The 21,476-nt window shown below is 39.8% G+C and overlaps 1 protein-coding gene across 1 annotated transcript in view; it reads left to right on the top strand.

Annotated features, from left to right (window-relative positions):
- Positions 1-21,476, top strand: part of LOC126236243 (ATP-binding cassette sub-family C member 4-like) — a 294,541-nt gene that overhangs the window by 234,550 nt on the left and 38,515 nt on the right. Inside the window, exons 13-19 of the mRNA XM_049945386.1 lie at positions 1,694-1,917; positions 2,294-2,604; positions 10,344-10,423; positions 12,620-12,770; positions 13,167-13,273; positions 13,568-13,688; positions 16,974-17,144. Of these exons, the coding sequence (XP_049801343.1) occupies positions 1,694-1,917; positions 2,294-2,604; positions 10,344-10,423; positions 12,620-12,770; positions 13,167-13,273; positions 13,568-13,688; positions 16,974-17,144 (1,165 nt within the window). The remainder of the gene's footprint in view (positions 1-1,693; positions 1,918-2,293; positions 2,605-10,343; positions 10,424-12,619; positions 12,771-13,166; positions 13,274-13,567; positions 13,689-16,973; positions 17,145-21,476) is intronic.

Here is a 21,476-nt window from a genome sequence, read left to right as displayed (position 1 = left end):
CATTGAAACGGCGGAAAGTTCCACGTGACTGGAAGAAGGCCCAGGTCATACCAATCTATAAAAAGGGTGGAAAATCGGATGCACATAATTACCGGCCAATTTCACTGAAATCGATTTGTTGTAGAATCATGGAACATATTTTGTGTTCAGACATAATGACCTTTCTAGACTCTGAGAAGCTCATCTGCAGAAACCAGCACGCTTTTAGGAAACAGCGGTCATGCGAGACACAGCTGGCCGTCGTTGTGCATGATATACAACAGGCTCTAGATACCGGCTTCCAGGTTGATGCCATATTTCTCGACTTTCGAAAGGCGTTCGACTCAGTTCCGCACTGTCGCTTGCTACATAAAGTGCGCGCTTACGGCCTATCCAATGACATGCGGTTGGATAGAAAGTTTTCTAACAGACAGGGAGCAGTATATCGTCCTGATTGGGGTAACTTCAACAGAAACAAGAGCAAATTCATGTGTGCCCCAAGGCAGCGTAATAGGTCCTCTGCTTTTTACGATTTACATAAATGATCTGGTTGATGTTATTGACAGCGGGCTTAGATCGTTTGCCGATGATGCTGTAATTTACAGGAAAGTAGTATCACACGAAAGTTGTGAACAAATCAATGAGGATTTGCAGAAAATAAATGCTTGGTGTAATGACTGGGCCGGCCGGTGTGGCCTTGCGGTTCTAGGCGCTTCAGCCTGGAACCGCGTGACCGCTACGGACGCAGGTTCGAATCCTGCCTCGAGCATGGATGTGTGTGATGTCCTTAGGTTAGTTAGGTTTAACTAGTTCTAAGTTCTAGGGAACCGATGACCTCAGAAGTTAAGTCCCATAGTGCTCACAGCCATTTGAAGTATTTTGTAATGACTGGCAGTTATCTCTCAATATTAGTAAGTGTAACTTACTGCGTATAACAAGGCGAAAATCCCCATTAATGTATGAGTACAAAATAAATGAACAGTCTTTGGAAGCGGTATCATCAGCCAAGTATCTGGTTGTGACTATTCGAAATGATCTCAAATGGAATGATCAGATTACACAAGTAACGGGTAAGGCGAACTCTAGATTGCGGTTCATTGGTAGGATCCTGAAGCGATGCAGTCATTCAACAAAGGAAATAGCTTACAATACGTTAGTTCGTCCAGTCTTGGAGTATTGTTCGTGTGTATGGGACCCTTACCAGTTCGGTCTGATTCAAGAGATTGAGAAGGTCCAAAGAAGAGCGGCAAGACTCGTGGGTGGTACATTTAGCCATCGCGAGAGCGTTACAAATCTCATAGAAAGTCTGAAGTGGGACACACTTGCAGACAGACCACGCGCTAAACGGAAGGGGTTGCTCACTAAATTCCGAAATCCAATCTTCGCCGAGGATGTAGAGCATACATTATTACCACCAACTTTCAAATCGCTTAATGATCATCATTCTAAGATAAGGGAAATAAGAGTTCGTACTGAGGCATTCAGACAGTCGTTTTTCCCTCGCGCGATCCGCGAGTGGAACAGAGGAGGGGGTGGGGGGGAAATATGACTTTGGCGCGAATTGTGCCCTCCGCCATACATCCCTTGGTGGCTAGCGGCGTATATATGTAGATGTAGAAGATACATTTATGTTATCTTTTCTGTTGTATCTGAAAGTGTGTATTTGTGTATTTGTTTTTGAGATAGTCTATTGTGGCCTTTTTTTCCCCTCAAGAGCAAGACTTCACGGCACGGCTCCATACTGGATGAGGAGGAGGAGGAGGAGGAGGCGGCTGCGCCGGACATGATGGAAGCGACGACCAAGGGCGTCGTCAAAACTTCCCCCTACATTGGCTACTTCTCGTCAGGGACCAACTACTTCGTGCTATTCATCTTAATGCTGATGTTCATTTGCGCACAAGGATTGGCAAGTGGCGCTGATTATTATATTTCTTACTGGTGAGTAAACAGCAAATGTCTTTTGTCTAACCGCGACACTTATCCTCAATGGAATTAACATAAAAAAGGTCTTTTTTTTACCTGAAAATACCGTGTAACAAGGTCCAGTGGAAATGGTCATATATTTTTCTGGAACGTGCTATTTAATGCGCATATCCACCGTCAGAGTACATCTGGACTCTCCCTTACAGTATTACACATATCAGTATAGCATTGATTATCCTCTAGCACCATATTATGTCAGATACTAAACATCATTTTTAGGTCACTCCCCAACGCTAACCCCTTTCTTCATTAATATGTAGTTATATGGAACTTGACACTCCTATCGATTATTTATCAGAATAACAGTAAAGATATACTTCTTTTCCCACAGGACGACGCAGGAAGAGGCAAGGTTGGCACGCATTATTGAGATGCAGAATTACAATGGCACAACGGACGGAGGGAACATACTTGTAATTAGTTCTGAAGACGGTGTCAATATTCAAGGGATTGACAACATATTAGACACAGACACCTACATTTTTATTTATATTGGAATCATTGCTGCACTGTTTTTAATAGCGTTCACTCGGTCTTTTGTGTTTTATAATATCTGCATGAGCTGCTCCAAACAGCTTCACAATACAATGTTCAAGAATTTGTTACGGACACCCATGAGATTTTTCAATTTAAACCCATCAGGTAAGTAAAAACTGATCTATAAAATATTAAAATGTCGTATCACATTTTATTCACTGTTGCTTTAGTGATCTCTGTTAGGATAGAATTAAGAATCATATTATAAACATCTTAATTATAAGGATACTCCGTGTTTTGAGAGTTTCACTTTTGTTTCTATTACGTGGAAGCAATGCATCGGCAACTGCTGCACCATAACACAACGCACGTGGAATTTCGTGTCCTGCAGTCTCAATTCCATTACCCGCCTCCGCAACTGTGATTGCTGACGTCCGATACTGTGCTAGAACTAGATCGTGTTGAGTGCTTGGAAGAGCTAATTCATGATGAATTTACCTTATCCACTCTGTTTTGCTCCTCAATAGCGGTTGATTTGGTTCTCCTCGACTGTAAATAAAAATTCCTGCATACAGACGTTGTTTCCATAATCATGTTAAAATGATACTTTCATGACGCATTTGGCGCAGTTTTCTATAAGGCAGAGTGTTACCGAACAGGCACCGTGGTATATGGGTATCGTTTTCGACTAGTAATCAAAAAGTACTGGGTTCCGGGTTTAGTCCCACGTATCGCCGTAATTGTGAATAAAAATTATCAGCACTGGCGGCCGAAGATCTCCGGCATAAGAAGTCATTAAGCTATGGCGACGGCCTTATCAAAGACGACGGAGGAGCGGACAGAGGTTCTGGATACTCTCTTGACCTTGGGGGAGGTAAACTGGCCCTGTAAGGGGGAAGAATCAATAATGTTCAACGGCATGAAGATGCAGAAGGCATTGGAAATCAGTGCATTAAGGACACATAACGCGTATCCACAGAACCTGTGGCCTGTAAATGAGGAAGTGTCGTGGTTGCTGGTCTTTCCATTGGCAAAATATTCCGAACTAGTCTCCCATTCCGATCTCCGGGAGGAGATTGCTAAGGGGACGGTGACCAGGAAAAAAACAACCTACGAAAGGCTAACATTCTACGAATCGGAGCGTGTATAGTCAGAAATGTGGTAATGAAGCTATAAAACATGAGAAAGGAAATGCGGAAGCTAAATCCAGTGTAGTGAGAGGTCAGGGTAGTGAAATGGAAAAAAAGTAAATATTTTTGCTCAGACGAATGTGGGATAATATCAACAGCAGCAGAAAGTGGTATAACGGGAATTGGACTGGTTATGAAGAGGAAGGTAGGGCAGAGAATGAGTTTCACTGAATTCAGTAGTTGGATTACCCTCATCAGAACCGACAGAAAACCAGCGCCAACAACAAAAGTTCAGGTATACATGACATTCTGACAAGCAGAGAATGAAGTGATAGAGAGAATAGATGAGGGACTGAACAGGTAACTCAGTGTGTAAAAAAAAATGAAAATCTAGCAGTTAGATGGGACTGGAACTCTGTCGGGAGAGAAGGAACTGAAGCTAGTGTTACGAGAGAATATGGGATCGGTAGTGGGAAGGAGAAAGGAGGAGGACTAATAGATTTTGCAGCCGGTAACAGCGAATACTCAGTTCAAAAACCACGAGAAGAGGAGGTATACTTGGGAAAGACCTGGAAGCATAGAAGGATCCCAACTGGATTACATCATAGTGAGGCAGAGATTCCGAAATCAGATACTGGATTGGAAGACGTGACCAGTAGCAGATATACTCAGATTACAATTTAGTAATAATGAAGAGCAGGAAGGATCAACGTGAAAATTCTTGAGATACTGAAGCACAGAGAAATGGTGATGTGCGTTTGAGGGTCTCTAAGGCTGTAGATACTACGATAGCGAATACCAAAGTAGGAAGTTCAGCTTAACAGAAATGGACTTGTCTAACAAGGGAAATCATCGAAGTTGGACAGACAGATATAAGCATAAACAAGATAACTTCGAAGAATCCTTGAGTAACAGGAATAAAACTTCAACTGATGGAAGAAAGAAGGAAGTATAAGAATGCTCAGTGAAATTCATAAACAGGAATAATGAATAGGAAATGGCTGCAAGAAAAATTTGATGACATCGAAAAATAAATGGTCATTGAAAAGACTGATTCAGCCTACAGAGAGGTCAAAAGAACTTTCAGTTAAATTGAAAGCAAAGATGGCAACGTTAAAAGTTCAGGAGGAATTCTACTGTTAAACGTAGAGGGAAGAGTGGATAGATGGAAAGAATACACTGAAGGGCTCTATGAACGAGAGGAACTCTCTCCTGACATGATATGAGAAAAATTTAAGTCGATTAGGAAGACTTAGAACAGCCAGTGTTAGAGTTTGGCCGAGCTTTGGAAGATTTACATTCAAATAAGGCAAAAGGCACACACAACATTCCTTCTAAAATCAAAAAATGTTCAAATGTGTGTGAAATCCTATGGGACTTAACTGCTAAGGTCATCAGTCCCTAAGCTTGCACACTAATTAACCTAAATTATCCTAAGGACAAACACACACACCCATTTCCGAGAGAGGACTCGAACCTCCGCCGGGACCAGCCGCACAGTCCAGGACTCCAGCGCCCAAGACCGCTCGGCTAATCCCGCGCGCCCCTTCTAAACTCGTTGGGGAAAATGACAACCAAACGATTATTCAAATTGGTGTGTAAAATCTATAAGATCAGAGACATATCATCAGACTTTCGGAAAATAAGGTATCATCCACATAAATGCAAAGATGATAGGGACACATAAGTGAGAGAATTATCGCACGATAAGCTTAAGAGCTTATGGATTCAAATTGTCGACAAGAATAATGTAAAGATGGTCAGAAACAGTCTGAAAAACGTGCTAGTGTGTTTTAAGGTAGGTTGTGCTGAGAAATAATTGTTTATAAAAAAATTTGATACGTTACATCGTTTCCGAGTTAATTAGCATCGTTAATCAGGTCGTTGCGCGCGCAAATTTTCAAACGGCTTAGTTTGGTTTCCTAAAACCGAACTAGACAGCGATACAATAATTGGATATGGGACAGTAGTAAAGACCAAACCCGAGCCAAAGACTGTCCAGTTTCGTGCGCTGTCATCTATTCTATGAGAACAACTGAGACTAACTGCATCCGGCGTGCCTCTTGAATTTGTACGTGCAACGACTTGATTGGATAAGTCCAATGCTAATTAACTCGGAAACGATGCAACACACTGAATTTTTTTTCTAGATAATTATTTCTCAGCGTAGTCTACTCTGCAACACCATCACAGGTTACAAAATTTTCTGACTGTTTCTGACCACCCAATATAGAAAAATGGAAAAGAAAATTGAGGATTTCTTAGGTGACAAACAGCTTGCCTTTTGGGTAGGTAAATGTATCAAAGAGGCAGCTCTGACTTGGATTTCTTAGGTGACAAACAGCTTGCCTTTTGGGTAGGTAAAGGTACCAAAGAGGCAGCTCTGACTTTGCACTTGATAAGGGAAACAAGGATTTTTCGACGTAGGAAACCATCCACAATGTAAAATGGTGTATGATGTTCGAAATTCTCAGAAAAGTAGTATAAGCTGTAGGGTAAGCATGTATAAGAACCAAGAAGAAACAATATGAATGGAAGTCCAAAACCTAAGAGATCGTATTAAAATGGCGTAAGAGAGGGATGCAGCCTTTCTTCCCTGCTTTGCAATCTACTGATCGAAGACGCAGTTACGAAAAAAATGTAAAAAGTTGTTAAAATTAAGGTGATGGAACATCAGCAATAATATTCGCTGGTGATATTGCCATCATCATGGACAGAGAGGAGGAATTACAGGACATACAGTAGCGAATGTACAGTCTACCGAAATGGATATGAACTGAAAGTAAACTGAAGAAGGACGAAAGTAATGAGCAGTAGCAGAAATGACATTAGTGAGAAACTTAACATTAAAATACGGGAGCATGAAGTAGGTGACGTACAGGGAATTCTGCTACATTGGATGCAAAATAACATATGACAGACGAAGCAAGAAGAAGAAAAATTCAGTTTAGGACGGGCAGTGAGGGCATTCCTGTAGAAAATAAATCTACTGCTATCATTAATAGGCTTTAATTTGAGGAACATTTTTGTTAGAATGTGCTCCTGGAGCACAGCAATGTATGGTAGTGAATCATGTACTGAACTATGGGACAACCGGAGAAGAAGAGAATGGAGGTGCTGGAGATGTGGTTCTACAGAAGGATACTAAAAATTTTCTGGATAGATAAGAAGTGAGGAGGTTCTCCACATAATCGGCAATGATATATGGAGAACATTGACAAGAAAAGGGACAGGATGACAGGACACGCGTTAAGACATCAAAGAATAACTTCCGTAGAACTAGAGAGAGCTGTGGAGGGTAAAAACTATGGCGGGAGTCAAATCCAACAAATAATTGAGGACATTGGATGTAATTGCTACTCTGGAATAAAGATATTAGCGCAGGAGAGGAAGTCGTGGCAGGGCAACATCAAATAGTCGGAGGACTCATGGCACCAATCGCTCCCCACTCGCACCCCCGTGACTTCAGGGCTATTTGCATTAAGTTAGTCTGATGATGAACTTGCAATGGATTCAGACCTGGCAAACGGTTTAGTAAATCGTTTCAAATTATTATTGAGGGGTTGGTTGCAATTTTCATTTCAAATAAACCGTCGTATTTTAGGATGTTCCAACAGATTTTTGCATCCCGCTTCTCTGCTTAAGATTGAATTAACGTATCCGTGATAGGGGGAAAAAAACTTCCTTACCAGTATTTTGGTCAACATACGGAAGAGAGATGTGGCAGCCAACAGTTGCCGATCACCAGAGTTTGCGCTGTACATTGTCATCTACACTCCTCAAGCCACCTTATGGTATGTGGTCGCTTCCATACTTTCCTGTTCTACTCTCGAATGATCTGTGGAACGGACGGTTGGTCGCAAACCTCCGTGTGAGCTCGAATATCTCAGATTTTGCTTTCGTAATCTTTTCGCGGGATATTTGCAGGAGGAATCAATATAATGGTTGGCTGTAATAGGTACATACACTCTAGGAAACTGGACTGTAAACGGAATCATGATGTACAACGTCTCTCTTGTAGCGTTTGACCCTGGAGTTGGATTAGCATCTGTGTGACGCTTTCTCGCTTACTAAATGAACCTGCGATGATCTTCCCTATTTCTCCAAGCAATCGTACTTAGTGAGGGTCTCCGCTGTGCTGGGTTCGTCTCAAACTTCATCCACAATGTCTCAATGATCGTGATGCCTCCGTTGGATGGGCAGGTTGCGTTTGGCGGCCTGTATGATGGTATTCAAGGGAAGCAGACTGCATATTGACACCATACAGTATGGTTGATCTGATGCGGATTGCATTATCCAACGTCTTACTATTTCGGAACAGTAAACAATGTGCCTGTCCCAATTTTAAGTGCCTTGACAATGGCAATATTTAGATAAGACTTAATAGTATTGTGAAGACGACTGATGAAATAAAAGTCATGGTAATATATGTAAAGTTCGAGACGGTAGTAGCAGCTCTAGTGGCGGTAGTAGTAGTAACAATAGTAGTACTAATAGAAGTAGTACATTTGTTTAAAAACTATAAACTGCAATATTAATAGTAATAGTATAGAAAAAGATGGAACTAAGGCTAACAGTAGGCTATGGTTAAGATAAAAGTACTTTTTTCTGCCGTATGAAAAAGGTGAACAATTCTAAGCTTCCAAATGAAAATTGATTCAGAGAGTTGTGTAGTAACAGTGGCTCCAGTAAGCATAAAAACAACACGAGAAAATAAAGAAAAAACGGTAATTTCTACTTCGCAAGCAAATGTGAACAGTAGAAGGAGATTGTAAATCGCCGTGTTCACAGTATAGGTAATGAATAATTAATTAAATAAAAGAGAAATTGTCGGCACCAGGTTCTTGTTACTAGTTTCTTCATCAACGACACTAACACAACTTCTTAATGTACATCCCATCAGAGCGAAAGCGTAATGTGTACTTGGCACCGTATATAGGCTCAGCCAAATGAAACACCAAGTTCATCTTTTAGTATATATATTATTCACTTTCTCGGAGTACATTATTAAACTGTTTTAGCGCTGACGAGGAGAGCTCAGACTTGTCATATAGAAACCTACCGTGGTTCTTGTGAAACTCATATTTAATGTCAGTTAACATCCACATACTAAATAGCAGCTGCCAACATGAACTTCAAGTTACTGAAAGCATTTATAAAATATGACATTTCTCGCACGGTTTCTTCACGTAAATTGCCAAGGGTAAAGCCGTAAATTCGGTCGCTGCCGGTATTCACGGCGTCTTGCGAGATGAGCGTTGAACTGCCGATTGAACCGCCGCGGTTATGTTATGTACAATTTTTCTTCGAAACTGGTACAGAGTATACACAAATGAATACAAGGTTTCCAACACGTGGACATTAAATTTATTCCTCGCAACTATCGCAAAACAGTGATAATGATGCATTGTCCGAAAAATATATTTTTTTGCGCATCATGAGCATAAAGTTAAGGACGACATCTGACACCTCTACGGGTCACAGACAGGCCTTTTAGAAAAAAAAAGAAAAACTGAGTTGTGTTGGAAATGAATCCGGACCTATTTTGAGGACTGCCACATACAGTTCATCAGATTTTGAATGTGGGGAGAGAAAAATTGGTATTGTACTAGTGACTGCAACTTAAGAATATTGTCATGTGGTAGACTGGAAACTGTAGTGATCTGTTCATAATAAATTTCTCTGTTAATGTACTGTAAAATACCTTCCAAGGAAGGAAAATTTTCTGTCTGGCGGTTGAAATACATTCGTTAAACTAGCTGGAACATGAAGTGTCTCTAGTTCTTTGTCAGGGTTAGCTGTAATTGCGGCTGTTATTGAATCAAAAACTTTGTCACTTGGTCAAGAATGTAGAGGGAGGAGGGATTTGTTCCCACAAAACGGAAGAATATCATGATTCATGAAAAAATAAAGTTTTCATTTTTCTTATTTCAAAATGACTTCAGCTGTCATCTGTTGTACGAGAATATCCTCAAAGCAAGTAGTAGAACATTCACAGGGTGTCCACCTCTTAGTTGAAAGCACCATGCAAGAAAATACCCTTTTTCGTGACTTTTTTTGGGCTATTTCATGTTTGCAGCTGAAATCTTGCATTTGGATTTTAATTGGCCTTAACTAGGAGCTGCAAAAAATTACGGCAGCATCGACGTGACAAGTCTGACCATTCCTTTGTGAGTCCTCATGTACGTCCCTCAACCCCGTTTCTGTTTGCATAGCAGCCCACTTTACGTTGTTTAAAATAGTTTGTCGCAGACGCTAATTCTTTTATTTTTCTATGAAATGTGTAACATCAATGAATTAAAACTTCTACCAAGAACCTAATCCTTGATGACTTTATTGGGAGTGTATGAATAAAATTGTGGCAAAAGTGAAACTTGTCAACAAATGTGACGCATAAGAAAGTCTTTGTAACTGTGACACCAATTCATGAGACTTATCAATAGATCCTCGCACCTGAGGTCCATGGATCGAAGCTATTTTCGCAATAATTCCATTGCTTTCATTTATACGCTCACGATAAACCCCCACCATATCAACACGGAGACATTATATTGACTGCAACTAATATCACTCTTAATAAGGAACCGAACTGATAATTGTATTCATTCTGCTACAAGGTTCAGTGCCCAATTTTACCCATGACAGCAATAAATGGCATACCTGAAGATGATCTATTGCACACGTAAAAAAAGTATTCATGTCGTTATAGAAATAGTGACGTGAAATCTGTTTCGTTCTTTTTGCTTGATGTTAATGAAGGTTATTTTATTTCAGGTAGAATCTTGAACCGTTTCTCTAAAGACATGGGAGCTATAGACGAATTGTTGCCAAAGGCAATTTTGGATGCTAGTCAAGTAAGTCAAACACTATAACTGCTAAGTTAGTAAAGTGTGTAATGTAATTAAACCGAAGACAGAAAACTAAATGATTTTCTGTTTGAATAACTGTTTGCTCAATATTTTACGTAATACTTCCACGCGGCTGAAAATATTTTATTCCTAAAAATATTTTCAGTAAGGAAACTGATGACATTGTTTCATTTTCTCGATACATCCTATAAATAAGTTCAGATATTATCACTTCAGCAGAGTTCCACGACCACTGTTTACACTAACTACACGTGTATGATGTGACAGCTTTCTGAAAAACGGAAGATGAGTTTCGTGTAAGGTATGAAGAAGTCATAATGACAAAGGTACATGCGGGTCTCCCACTGGGCTCTGTTCTTGGGCCATAACTTTTTCATTTTTGTTAATCTACTTTATTTGATAGTGACTATCATCTTTATGCCAATAATCTTAGCTGTACTTAAGTGCAACCCCTAAAAGTGTCTCTTCTGCAGTCTTCGGCATGATCAGCACAGAGATAGATGCAAAAACTTGGTCACTTAATAAAACAGAAATAAAGTCTCAAATGATTTTTATTCCCACCTCGTATTTATCAGTAAGCGTTTCTACTCCTCATGATGTTATCCCATCATCAAACCTAAAGCATTAAAAGGTGTCCACAGAAGGGACAATAAAGCTGCAGGAGATTTGTGGCTTACCTACACAGTCTCCACAAACTGTGTGAAATACATCGCATTTCAGAAAGATCCATCTGATTTCACAAGACTGCACGTCAAAACTTGGTGTTAATTTTAACTTAAACATGGGACCACAAAGTTTTTATTTTGAAAAGAACCATATGATTCTGCAAAGGCATATCTTCTATATGCAAGCAAGCTTAAATTTGTGGTACTTTTTACAGTTACATTCACTATCGAAGTTTTCATTTATTTTTCATAGGTTTTTAAAGTACCCTTCAGTGGACGCACGCCAAACATGCAGACGACTGTCGAACTCGTCGCATAGTTTTGCGAAAATGTTTCGTGTTACTGCCTTCACTGCTGTAGCCAAGTGACGCAGCAGTTCACCAAAGTTGTTGGAAGGGGAGACACAGAGGCGAAATCTTACATAACTGCCCTCACCCCCTCACGGAAAGGTCACATACCGTAACGTCGGACGACCTAGGAGGCCTGTTGTGTATTGCGAGATCAGTATGTCCCAGAGCCCCATACATCTGTAAGAGATGAACTGACAAACTCTCGACTAAAATCACGCCGCACGTTTTTTGTTGCTCCGTTATCGCCATCTCGACTACCGGCAACTTACAACTGGCGCCAAAGTCGCTATCATTGTTCACGTAAAGCATTCTTGAAATACCCTGCATAGCCACTGCAGGTACAACACAAACTTTGGCACTCATTAGTCCTGCTGAATCTATATTACATTGATGTAGTACAAGTAATTAAAGACCTAGATGACAAGAGCTAGGTAGGAATTCATGTGTGCAATGCGCTTGTACCGTTAGGCTGTCTGAGTAATCAGTGCCTATAATACACAATTACTGTGCGTGCCATCAGAAAATTGACTTGCTTCTTATTCGTGATGTTTTCATAGTCAATAGCATCTTCACAAACTCTCCTCCACTGTTGAATATTTATTATTCAACCATATCAGTAACACAACATCTGAAACGTCCTCAAGTCATCAGTTTCAGCCATACACCTATGGTGCAAGGTATATGGTAACTTACATAATATGTTCTAGCACCAATCTGTGGTCAGAGCATTTTTAAACATTTTCTATTGTTATAATAATACAAACAAGGAAATGATAATACCTGGAAATAATTATGGAAGTTGAAAGACGAAATTCATTCTCCCTGTTAATTATAAGGAGACATACAAGAAGGTAATCAATAAGTCATATGTACAGAGCTTATCACAAATATGAAGACGTAAGAGTAATGTTACAAGGTATGCGTACATGTTGTAGCATAACTGTTGTTTCTGCTTTCTACCATCAGGTTTTCGGTACGGAGTAATGAGCTACAAGAACATTCGTGAAAGTATATTTCCTCATAAACTTTTTCATCGATGATGTTGATGCTCTGAAATACTCTTTCTTGTTATAACGCTATGTAAAAAGAAAAAAAAAATATGTCTACTGAGCATTTTACAAGGAGATAAATTCCTGTTTTGACAACAGTGGTTATTTTTGTTTCAGATAATCATGCTCGTCCTAGGATCTCTAATTGTCGCCGTGTCTGTCAACTGGGTTTATATACTACCTATCGTTGTTATGGGAGCCTTGTTTTGGTTCGTTAGGAAGGTTTATCTGAGGGCGTCGAAGAACATCAAGCGCTTGGAAGGAATGAGTGAGTATGACGTCTGAATATTTCATCTGTATTGTTACTCTGTTCCAGCGAATTCTGAATTTACAGGGGCCGACGGGCTCTGGGACACATGATTTATCATTTTTTTTTCTATGATCAGAGTTCATTGTATTGCGTAAGTCGTATCAACACAGCGAAAAAAGTTCAGTAAAGGCCCACGTCACAGCTCACATATAGCAAAGTTAGAAATCACTTGTAGCAGACTTCGTTCATATAGCCCATTTTAGCGTCTTATCGACAAGAATAATTTCTCTATTATTGTGATGCCACATAATCCACTAACAGAATAAGCTTATTGGCAATACTGAGTCATCAGTACTCTCCTATGCCTTTATACCTGCTGTGATTCCTCTATAAGAATGTGTCCTTTTTCCGCAGCAAAGAGCCCAGTCTTCACGCACCTCTTGGCAACTCTTCAGGGTTTAACGACTATTAGAGCATATGGAGCCCAAAATATTCTCAAGGAGGAGTTTGACAAACATCAGGTAATCTAAATGGAAAGAATAACGTATCTTAAACAATTATGAATAAGCACAAATTAAATTGGCGTACTACTATTATCTAGTGACGTTCTCAAAAATGTAGACCTCTAGCTTTGGAGGAAATTCTGAAACTAGACTCATTGCTTCATTGTATTATAAAACACTGTTCCCTTTCACAGTTACCAGTTGGCCAATGAATAAGTTCCGTAGCGTAAAAGAAACTTAACTTGTTTGTGTTATAAGCGATCAATTTCAAAGTGTGAATTATGTAAGACCGTAACATGCATCTCATTTCAGGACTTACACACGGCTGCTTGGTACATGTTTCTAACAACGTCTCAAGCGTTTGGATTCTCACTGGATATTATGTGCCTTATTTACATAACGTTTATCACGTACAGTTTCCTATTCCTGGAAGGTGAGTACACAAAACAGTGCAATGCCTTTAAAGATACAGTAGAGTAATGCGAGTTGCAGTTTTCCCGAAATATTGATTCACGGACTAATACTACCACTTGTGTCCACTCTTCATTTTATGTATGACTAATGTGATCTATATCTACAAGCGGCATGATTATTTGCAAGCGTGTTTATTGTAATGGTTCTTTTTTTCATACTTTTCACTCTGGTAGTTAGTTGGCCCTTACATTAAGTAGCCTGCTGCCGAGGTTTGAAAAAAAATATACAAACATTAGTGAGGCATAGTGATAAAATAAGTTCTTTAAAAATGTGCATTATGGCCTACGTATAACGAAGTTGAGGTAAATTCATGCGGATGTTGTACAGAAACGTTCCGGATGCCAAGCTGAGATTTTCTTTCGAGAAATGGGCCATAAAATTCAAGGTAGCGTCATAGAAGACTGTCGTATTAGAATTAGTGAGACTGTGGAGAAAGTAGGTATCTCGTATAAACAGCTACAAAATATCCTGAATGAAGGAACTGATTGTGCCATGTCCATCGCTGTTGCTAACTCCAAACTGAAAAGAATACAGGAAGGTGACTTGAAAATAATGGTCTGAAAAGTTGAGGAGTACTACACAGAACTCCTGTATGTGAAACTTGGATCTACTATCGCCAAAAATGTTCAAATGTATGTGAATTCCTAAGGGACCAAACTGCTGAGGTCATCGGTCCCTAGACTTACACACTGCTGAAACTAACTTAAACTAACTTACGCTAAGAACAACACACACACCCATGCCCAAGGAAGGACTTGAGCGTCCGCCGAGAGGGGCCACCCTACTATCACACTGTGCAGACAAATGTATACTTTAAACAAAGGGGTCGTTCACAAAACTGATGGTGATTGTTTTACAGGACTCGCAGAAAATCTTCGTGGTAAACTACGTATTTGGAAAACGTTCTTACTATGCAAGTATGGTTAGATAATTTGCATACTGAGTAGAACAGGAAATGGCCAAGATAGCGAGCAGGAAGTAGTGTTGTCTGGCACCAAGTAAGTGACCTTGCACCACATCGGCCGCTGCAATGGTAAAGCTGGACAAACTTGATTTTGAAATAGTTTCCCACACACAATTTTGCCATAGGTTTGGTTTCTTGTGATGTTTTCAGTTTAGTACAGTTAAAAAATGTGTAAACGAATATTTTGCGTGGTTGGAAGCAAATATTTTTCCGCTGCAAAAGAAAAAGGAAAAAAAAAAAGATTGGAATATCGCTGGATCATACCCGACGATCCCAATACAAATTATGTTCAGAAATAAGTAGGTGTTTGAAAGAAGTGATTTTCTGTGTTGCGCTTGTTTTTGCCAAGCTTATGGCTCTATCCTTGTAGGTTAAGAGAAGGATCTGGCGAGTCCCTAGACAGACACACACGAATTGTTATGAATTGTTATTTGTTAAAAGAACAAGAAAATGAACGTGTGTGTGTGTGAGTGTTTGTGCGTGTGCTAGAGAGAGAGAGAGAGAGAGAGAGAGAGAGAGAGAGAGAGAGACGGGGGGTTAGGTTACTTCTTTCAATGTAGTTGGCAAAGTGCACGACAAATGGTGAAAAGTAAAATTCAGACCGTCAGCATCGTATACATGTGGCCACGACAACAGATTAATAAATTCTTGCAGTTGAAATCAAGTCGATAAAACTTTTCATTAAGAACAATGATGTCAAGTTCTGAACAATATGCAGTGCACTGAAAATATGTGGCATCTCAAAGTTACTAAATTTTTTGCTAGAATGCTGTTCAGGATTTTACGAGGTGCCTGGAAAATGAAGTACGAGTATGATGTTTGTTGCTGTTTCACGTAGGCTGTCATCATGATACATCGTAATCTTTGAACGACACCAACTACTAACTACATTTGGACACGTTTTGTACACTAAATTAGTTCGGTATACAATTGCCTCAGGTAATTAAATTCACTGTAAATTGCAAACGTCGATGTTAGCATCGCTCGTGCTAAACTCAGATTGCCCTTTATTCACATGACATCCTACAAATTATGTATGAAGGGCATTAGGCGAATTGCACATTCGTAGATTTCCGGCCGTCTAGTCGCTTTAGTCTGGAACCGCGCGACCGCTGCGGTCGCAGGTTCGAATCCTGCCTCGGGCATGGATGTGTGTGATGTCCTTAGCTTAGTTTGGTTTCAGTAGTTCTAAGTCCAGCCGACTGATGACCTCAGATGTTAAGTCCCATAGTGCTTAGAGACATTTGAACCATTTTGAACCTAGATTTCCCTGAAGCATTGAGACAGTGCCACTCTGCCGACTGTTAACGTCGATTAAATATCTGGGCCTAAAGTTACAAAGCGGTACGAAATGGAATGAGGATGTAAATATTGTTGTAGGGAAGGCGAATGGTCGACTTCGATCTAGTGGGAGAATTTTAGGAAAGTGTGATTCATCTGTAAAGGATTGCTCATATAGGACACTAGAGCGATCCATTGTTGAGTACTGTTCTAGCGTTTGGGATCCGCATGAGGTCGGAATGAAAGAAGACTTCGAAGCAGTCCGATGGCGGGATGCTAGATTTGTCACCGGTAGATTCCAGCAACACGCAAGTATTACAGAGATGCTTCGGGAATTCAAATGGAAATCCCTGAGGGGAAGGCGACGTTCTTTTCGAGAAGCGCTCTTGAGAAAATTTGGAGAACTGGTGTTTGAGGCTGATTGCAGAACGTCGCCAACGTATTGCGCGTAAGCACCACGAAGATTAGAGACATTAGAACTCGTACGGAGAGACACAGACAGATCGATTTACTCTCGCTCCATATGCAAAAACGAAAGGAAATGACTAGTAGCTACGGACCGTACGGTGGCTTGCGGAATATGTATGTAGATACAGATGTAGATGGAGACGTCGATCACAGGTGTAACGATCGGCACAGTAGTTATGCAACTCAGTACATCAAGATTACATACACATGAGCTTCAAAAATTTCACGTACACAAAACACACTAGTAATAGATTAATATTAACCTTATTGACTAAAAAAAGAAATTGAGGAGGATTACCGGAAATTATTTTAATATTAGATTTACTTTTAGTCCATTGAGTTTCAGGATACAAGCTATAAAAGCGAAAATAGTAAGACTACAGCCGAATGATGGGCGTTTCATTGTCTATAGATTTAATATAATGAAACTAGCAGTAGTAAATTATAAAACCTCAGCAATAATAATATTAATTTCTGATTTTCACTGTCCAGTGCTTGGATCGAGAATGAGAGAGAGAGTGCTTTTTCCAGACCTATTTGGCGGCCAGATTGGGCTGGCGCTGACGCAGTCGATGGGCCTCACCGGCATGATCCAGTGGGGCATGCGGCAGTCAGCCGAAGTGGCCAACCAGATGATGGCCGTGGAGCGCGTCATGGAGTACACGGCGCTCGAGGAGGAGCCCCTGCTGGAGTCTACTCCAGGTACGGCACTTCTCGTGTCTGCAAACAAGAGCTGCTTTTTATACAAAATGCCAATTTTAAGCTCGGCTGTAAGCCAGCAAGCGTACAAGAATATGATTTATACAAATCAGCCAACTGATTGCAACAAGATTTAATTTGACCTTGTTTCTACATCGACTATGTATATTCTCATCAGAAAAAAAAGAACAATTACCTATGGACGATTAAGAAACTGTTAGTATAGAGGAAAAATCAAGAATAGATGGTTATTCTACTGAACAAAGTTATGAGGAGAGTAAACTCACATGTAGTGGTAGCTGGAAACAGATTTACAAGTAAAATGCTCTCGTCATACAAAATCAGAACTTAAATCTTTACACGAACATATCTGCGCAAACAACTTTAGATATATTAGGGAAAGAATTACGTCTTCATAAAAGAGAGATTTCTGAACAGCAGATTACTGACTTCATGAATTTAATTGAAAGTATAATCAAATGTAACTACTTCGATTTCAACGGATTGGTGTCAGAAAATAGACGGTCTTGCGAAGTATAATCAATTAGCTGGTATTTATAAATTCCTTAGAAGAAAAATTTTTTCAGCAGTCACTCTGGGTGAGTTCGAATACAAATTCTGTTAGTTAAATTATTTGGATGTAACGTTAATAGTACTTGATAATAACATTTCTTACAATATTTTTCTCAAAAAACCCTGCACTGATCAAATAGAACCGTTTTGCTCATCACACACCCATCCTCACAAAAACCCTTTTTTTCATTCTTCCAGCCATAGAGCTCCTTCCACTCCTTCGTCTCATGAGAGCCTCGACGCTGACGTTAATTTGATTAAAATCATCGCAGTCAGTAATGGCTACGATCCAACCTATGGTGGTCAGTACTTCCAAAAAATAAAACCAATAATAGAAACCCCATCAATAATAGAATCCCCACCAATAATAGAATCCACACTTCTCCTAATAACGAAAGTAATGAATAGAAAATAGTTTCTACACAATTTTAGGGTTCGTATCTTACAGGATTCAGCGTCTCCTCCAAAACAAGTATGATTCTTAAGTATCATTTTCTACTAACAACAGTTTGAAAAATAATCTTATTCGTAATTTAAAACCAGTTCATTTCCCATAGAAAACGGAAAGGTCTATAAAATTAGCTCTGACAAACGCCCATCCTATTATATAGGACAGACGGGACGAGCAATTGCTGCTAGATTTAAAGAACATCACTTAGTAGAAAGGTACAACTATATATAACTTACTGATAACTTATTAATGACAGGCCATAAACCTACAGCAGTTCATGACTTCAATATCCTATACACCGAAAAGAAAGGCTTCAGACTTGATATCCTTGAAGAACTAGGAACTTTGAAATATCTTTCTCTTAATGACGATATCATTGTGACTGAGTAGTTGCAGCTATGTTCTTCAAAGGTATAAAGACCTTACTTACGAACGCTTAAAATCGACTCCTCATTTTCCTCAGAGTACAATAAAATGTCATGTTCCTCTTTCTTTTTCACTTCTTACATTGTAATTCGTTTCTAAACGAAATATACGGAATATTTGTTATTGCTTTGTCCTGCATAATTTTTTATTTTCCATAATACTGGCTGTTGACTTGCGAGATGAACACTTATATGCTATTTGAAATATTTTTGTTAATGGAAACAGCTGATTTCTTAGTCTGTTAATAGGTGGCGCGTCTTGTTTCGTGTCCACGTCGTGGTAACTTCGGCCCTTGGGCCGCTTGGTCTGATGCCACCACCTCGTCCAACTCTTTGCGACGTACAAGGTGCTACGTTATATAGCTATAATTTTTTCTGACAAGCGCCATTGTTATGTGAATTCCATTATCAGTAATTTTATATGCAATTAAAAATGATTTTAAGAAATTATTTTGTGTCACAAGAGCATTTTGCTCGTAAATCTCTTTTCAACTGTCAGCACGTGTGAGTACAGTCGCTTCATAAATTAGTTCATTATAATAACTATCTATATTGTCATCTTTTATAGGTAATTATTTTTGTTTTTTTCTAATGCAGATACCCATAGTCGGTGTCGAAACCAGGTCAACTTAAATCTTATGTTATGTTGTTGTTGTTGTGGTCTTCAGTCCTGAGACTGGTTTGATGCAGCTCTCCATGCTAATCTATCCTGTGCAAGCTTCTTCATCTCCCAGTACCTACTGCAACCTACATCCTTCTGAATCTGCTTAGTGTATTCATCTCTTGGTCTCCCTCTACGATTTTTACCCTCCACACTGCCCTCCAAAGGTAAATTTGTGATCCCTTGATGCCTCAGGACATATCCTACCAACCGATCCCTTCTTCTAGTCACGTTGTGCCACAAACTTCTCTTCTACCCAATCCTATTCAATACCTCCTCATTAGTTACGTGATCTACCCAATTAATCTTCAACATTCTTCTGTAGCACCACATTTCGAAAGCTTCTATTCTCTTCTTGTCCAAACTATTTATCGTCCACGTTTCACTTCCATACATGGCTACACTCCATACAAATACTTTCAGAAATGACTTCCTGACACTTAAATCTATACTCGATGTTAACAAATTTCTTTTCTTCAGAAACGCTTTCCTTGCCATTGCCAGTCTACATTTTATATCCTCTCTACTTCGACCATCATCAGTTATTTTGCTCCCCAAATAGCAAAACTCCTTTACTACTTTAAGTGTCTCATTTCCAAATCTAATTCCCTCAGCATCACCCGACTTAATTCGATTACATTCCATTATCCTCGTTTTGCTTTTGTTGATGTTCATCTTATGTCCTCCTTTCAAGACACTGTCCATTCCGTTCAACTGCTCTTCCAAGTCCTTTGCTGTCTCTGACAGAATTACAATGTCATCGGCGAACCTCATAGTTTTTATTTCTTCTCCCTGGATTTTAATACCTACTCCGAATTTTTCTTTTGTTTCCTTTACTGCTTGCTCAATATACAGATTGTATAACATCGGGGAGAGGCTACAACCCTCTCTCACTCCCTTCCCAACCACTGCTTCCCTTTCATGCTTCTCGACTCTTATAACTGCCATCTACTTTCTGTACAAATTGTAAATTGCCTTTCGCTCCCTGTATTTTACCCCTGCCACCTTTATAATTTGAAAGAGAGTATTCCAGTCAACATTGTCAAAAGCTTTCTCTAAGTCTACAAATGCTAGAAACGTAGGTTTGCCTTTCCTCAATCTTCCTTGTAAGATAAGTCGTAAGGTCAGTATTGCCTCACGTGTTCCAACATTTCTACGGAATCCAAACTGATCTTCCCCGAGGTCGGCTTCTACCAGTTTTTCCATTCGTCTGTAAAGAATTCGCGTTAGTATTTTGCAGCTGTGACTTATTAAAATGATAGTTCGGTAATTTTCACATCTGTCAACACCTGCTTTCTTTGGGATTGAAATTATTATATTCTTCTTGAAGTCTGAGGGTATTTCGCCTGTCTCGTACATCTTGCTCACCAGATGGTAGAGTTTTGGCAGGACTGGCTCTCCCAAGGCCGTCAGTAGTTCTAATGGAATGTTGTCTACTCCGGGGGTCTTGTTTTGACTCAGGTCTTTCAGTGCTCTGTCAAACTCTTCACGCAGTATCGTATCTCCCATTTCATCTTCATCTACATCCTCTTCCATTTCCATAATATTGTCTTCAAGTTGGCCGGCCGAAGTGGCCGTGCGGTTAAAGGCGCTGCAGTCTGGAACCGCAAGACCGCTACGGTCGCAGGTTCGAATCCTGCCTCGGGCATGGATGTTTGTGATGTCCTTAGGTTAGTTAGGTTTAACTAGTTCTAAGTTCTAGGGGACTAATGACCTCAGCAGTTGAGTCCCATAGTGCTCAGAGCCATTTGAACCATTTTGTCTTCAAGTACATCGCCCTTGTATAGACCCTTTATATACTGCTTACACGTTTCTGCTTTCCCTTCTTTGCTTAGAACTGGGTTTCCATCTGAGTTCTTGATATTCATACAAGTGGCTCTCTTTTCTCCAAAGGTCTCTTTAATTTTCCTGTAGGCTGTATCTATCTTACCCCTAGTGAGATAAGCCTCTACATCCTTACAATTGTCCTCTAGCCATGCCTGCTTAGCCATTTTGCATTTCCTGTCGATCCAATTTTTGAGACATTTGTATTCCTTTTTGCCTGCTTCATTTACTGCCTTTTTATATTTTCTCCTTTCATCAATTAATTTCAATATTTCTTCTGTTACCCAAGAATTTCTACTAGCCCTCGTCTTTTTACCTACTTGATCCTCTGCTGCCTTCACTACTTCATCCCTCAGAGCTACCCATTCGTCTTCTACTGTATTTGTTTCCCCCATTCCTGT

The sequence above is a fragment of the Schistocerca nitens genome, chromosome 2, assembly GCF_023898315.1.
Source record: "Schistocerca nitens isolate TAMUIC-IGC-003100 chromosome 2, iqSchNite1.1, whole genome shotgun sequence".
Classification (NCBI taxonomy): domain Eukaryota; kingdom Metazoa; phylum Arthropoda; class Insecta; order Orthoptera; family Acrididae; genus Schistocerca; species Schistocerca nitens.
The sequence above is the reverse complement of the archived record's forward strand: the minus strand, read 5'-3'. Positions and strand labels throughout refer to the sequence as shown.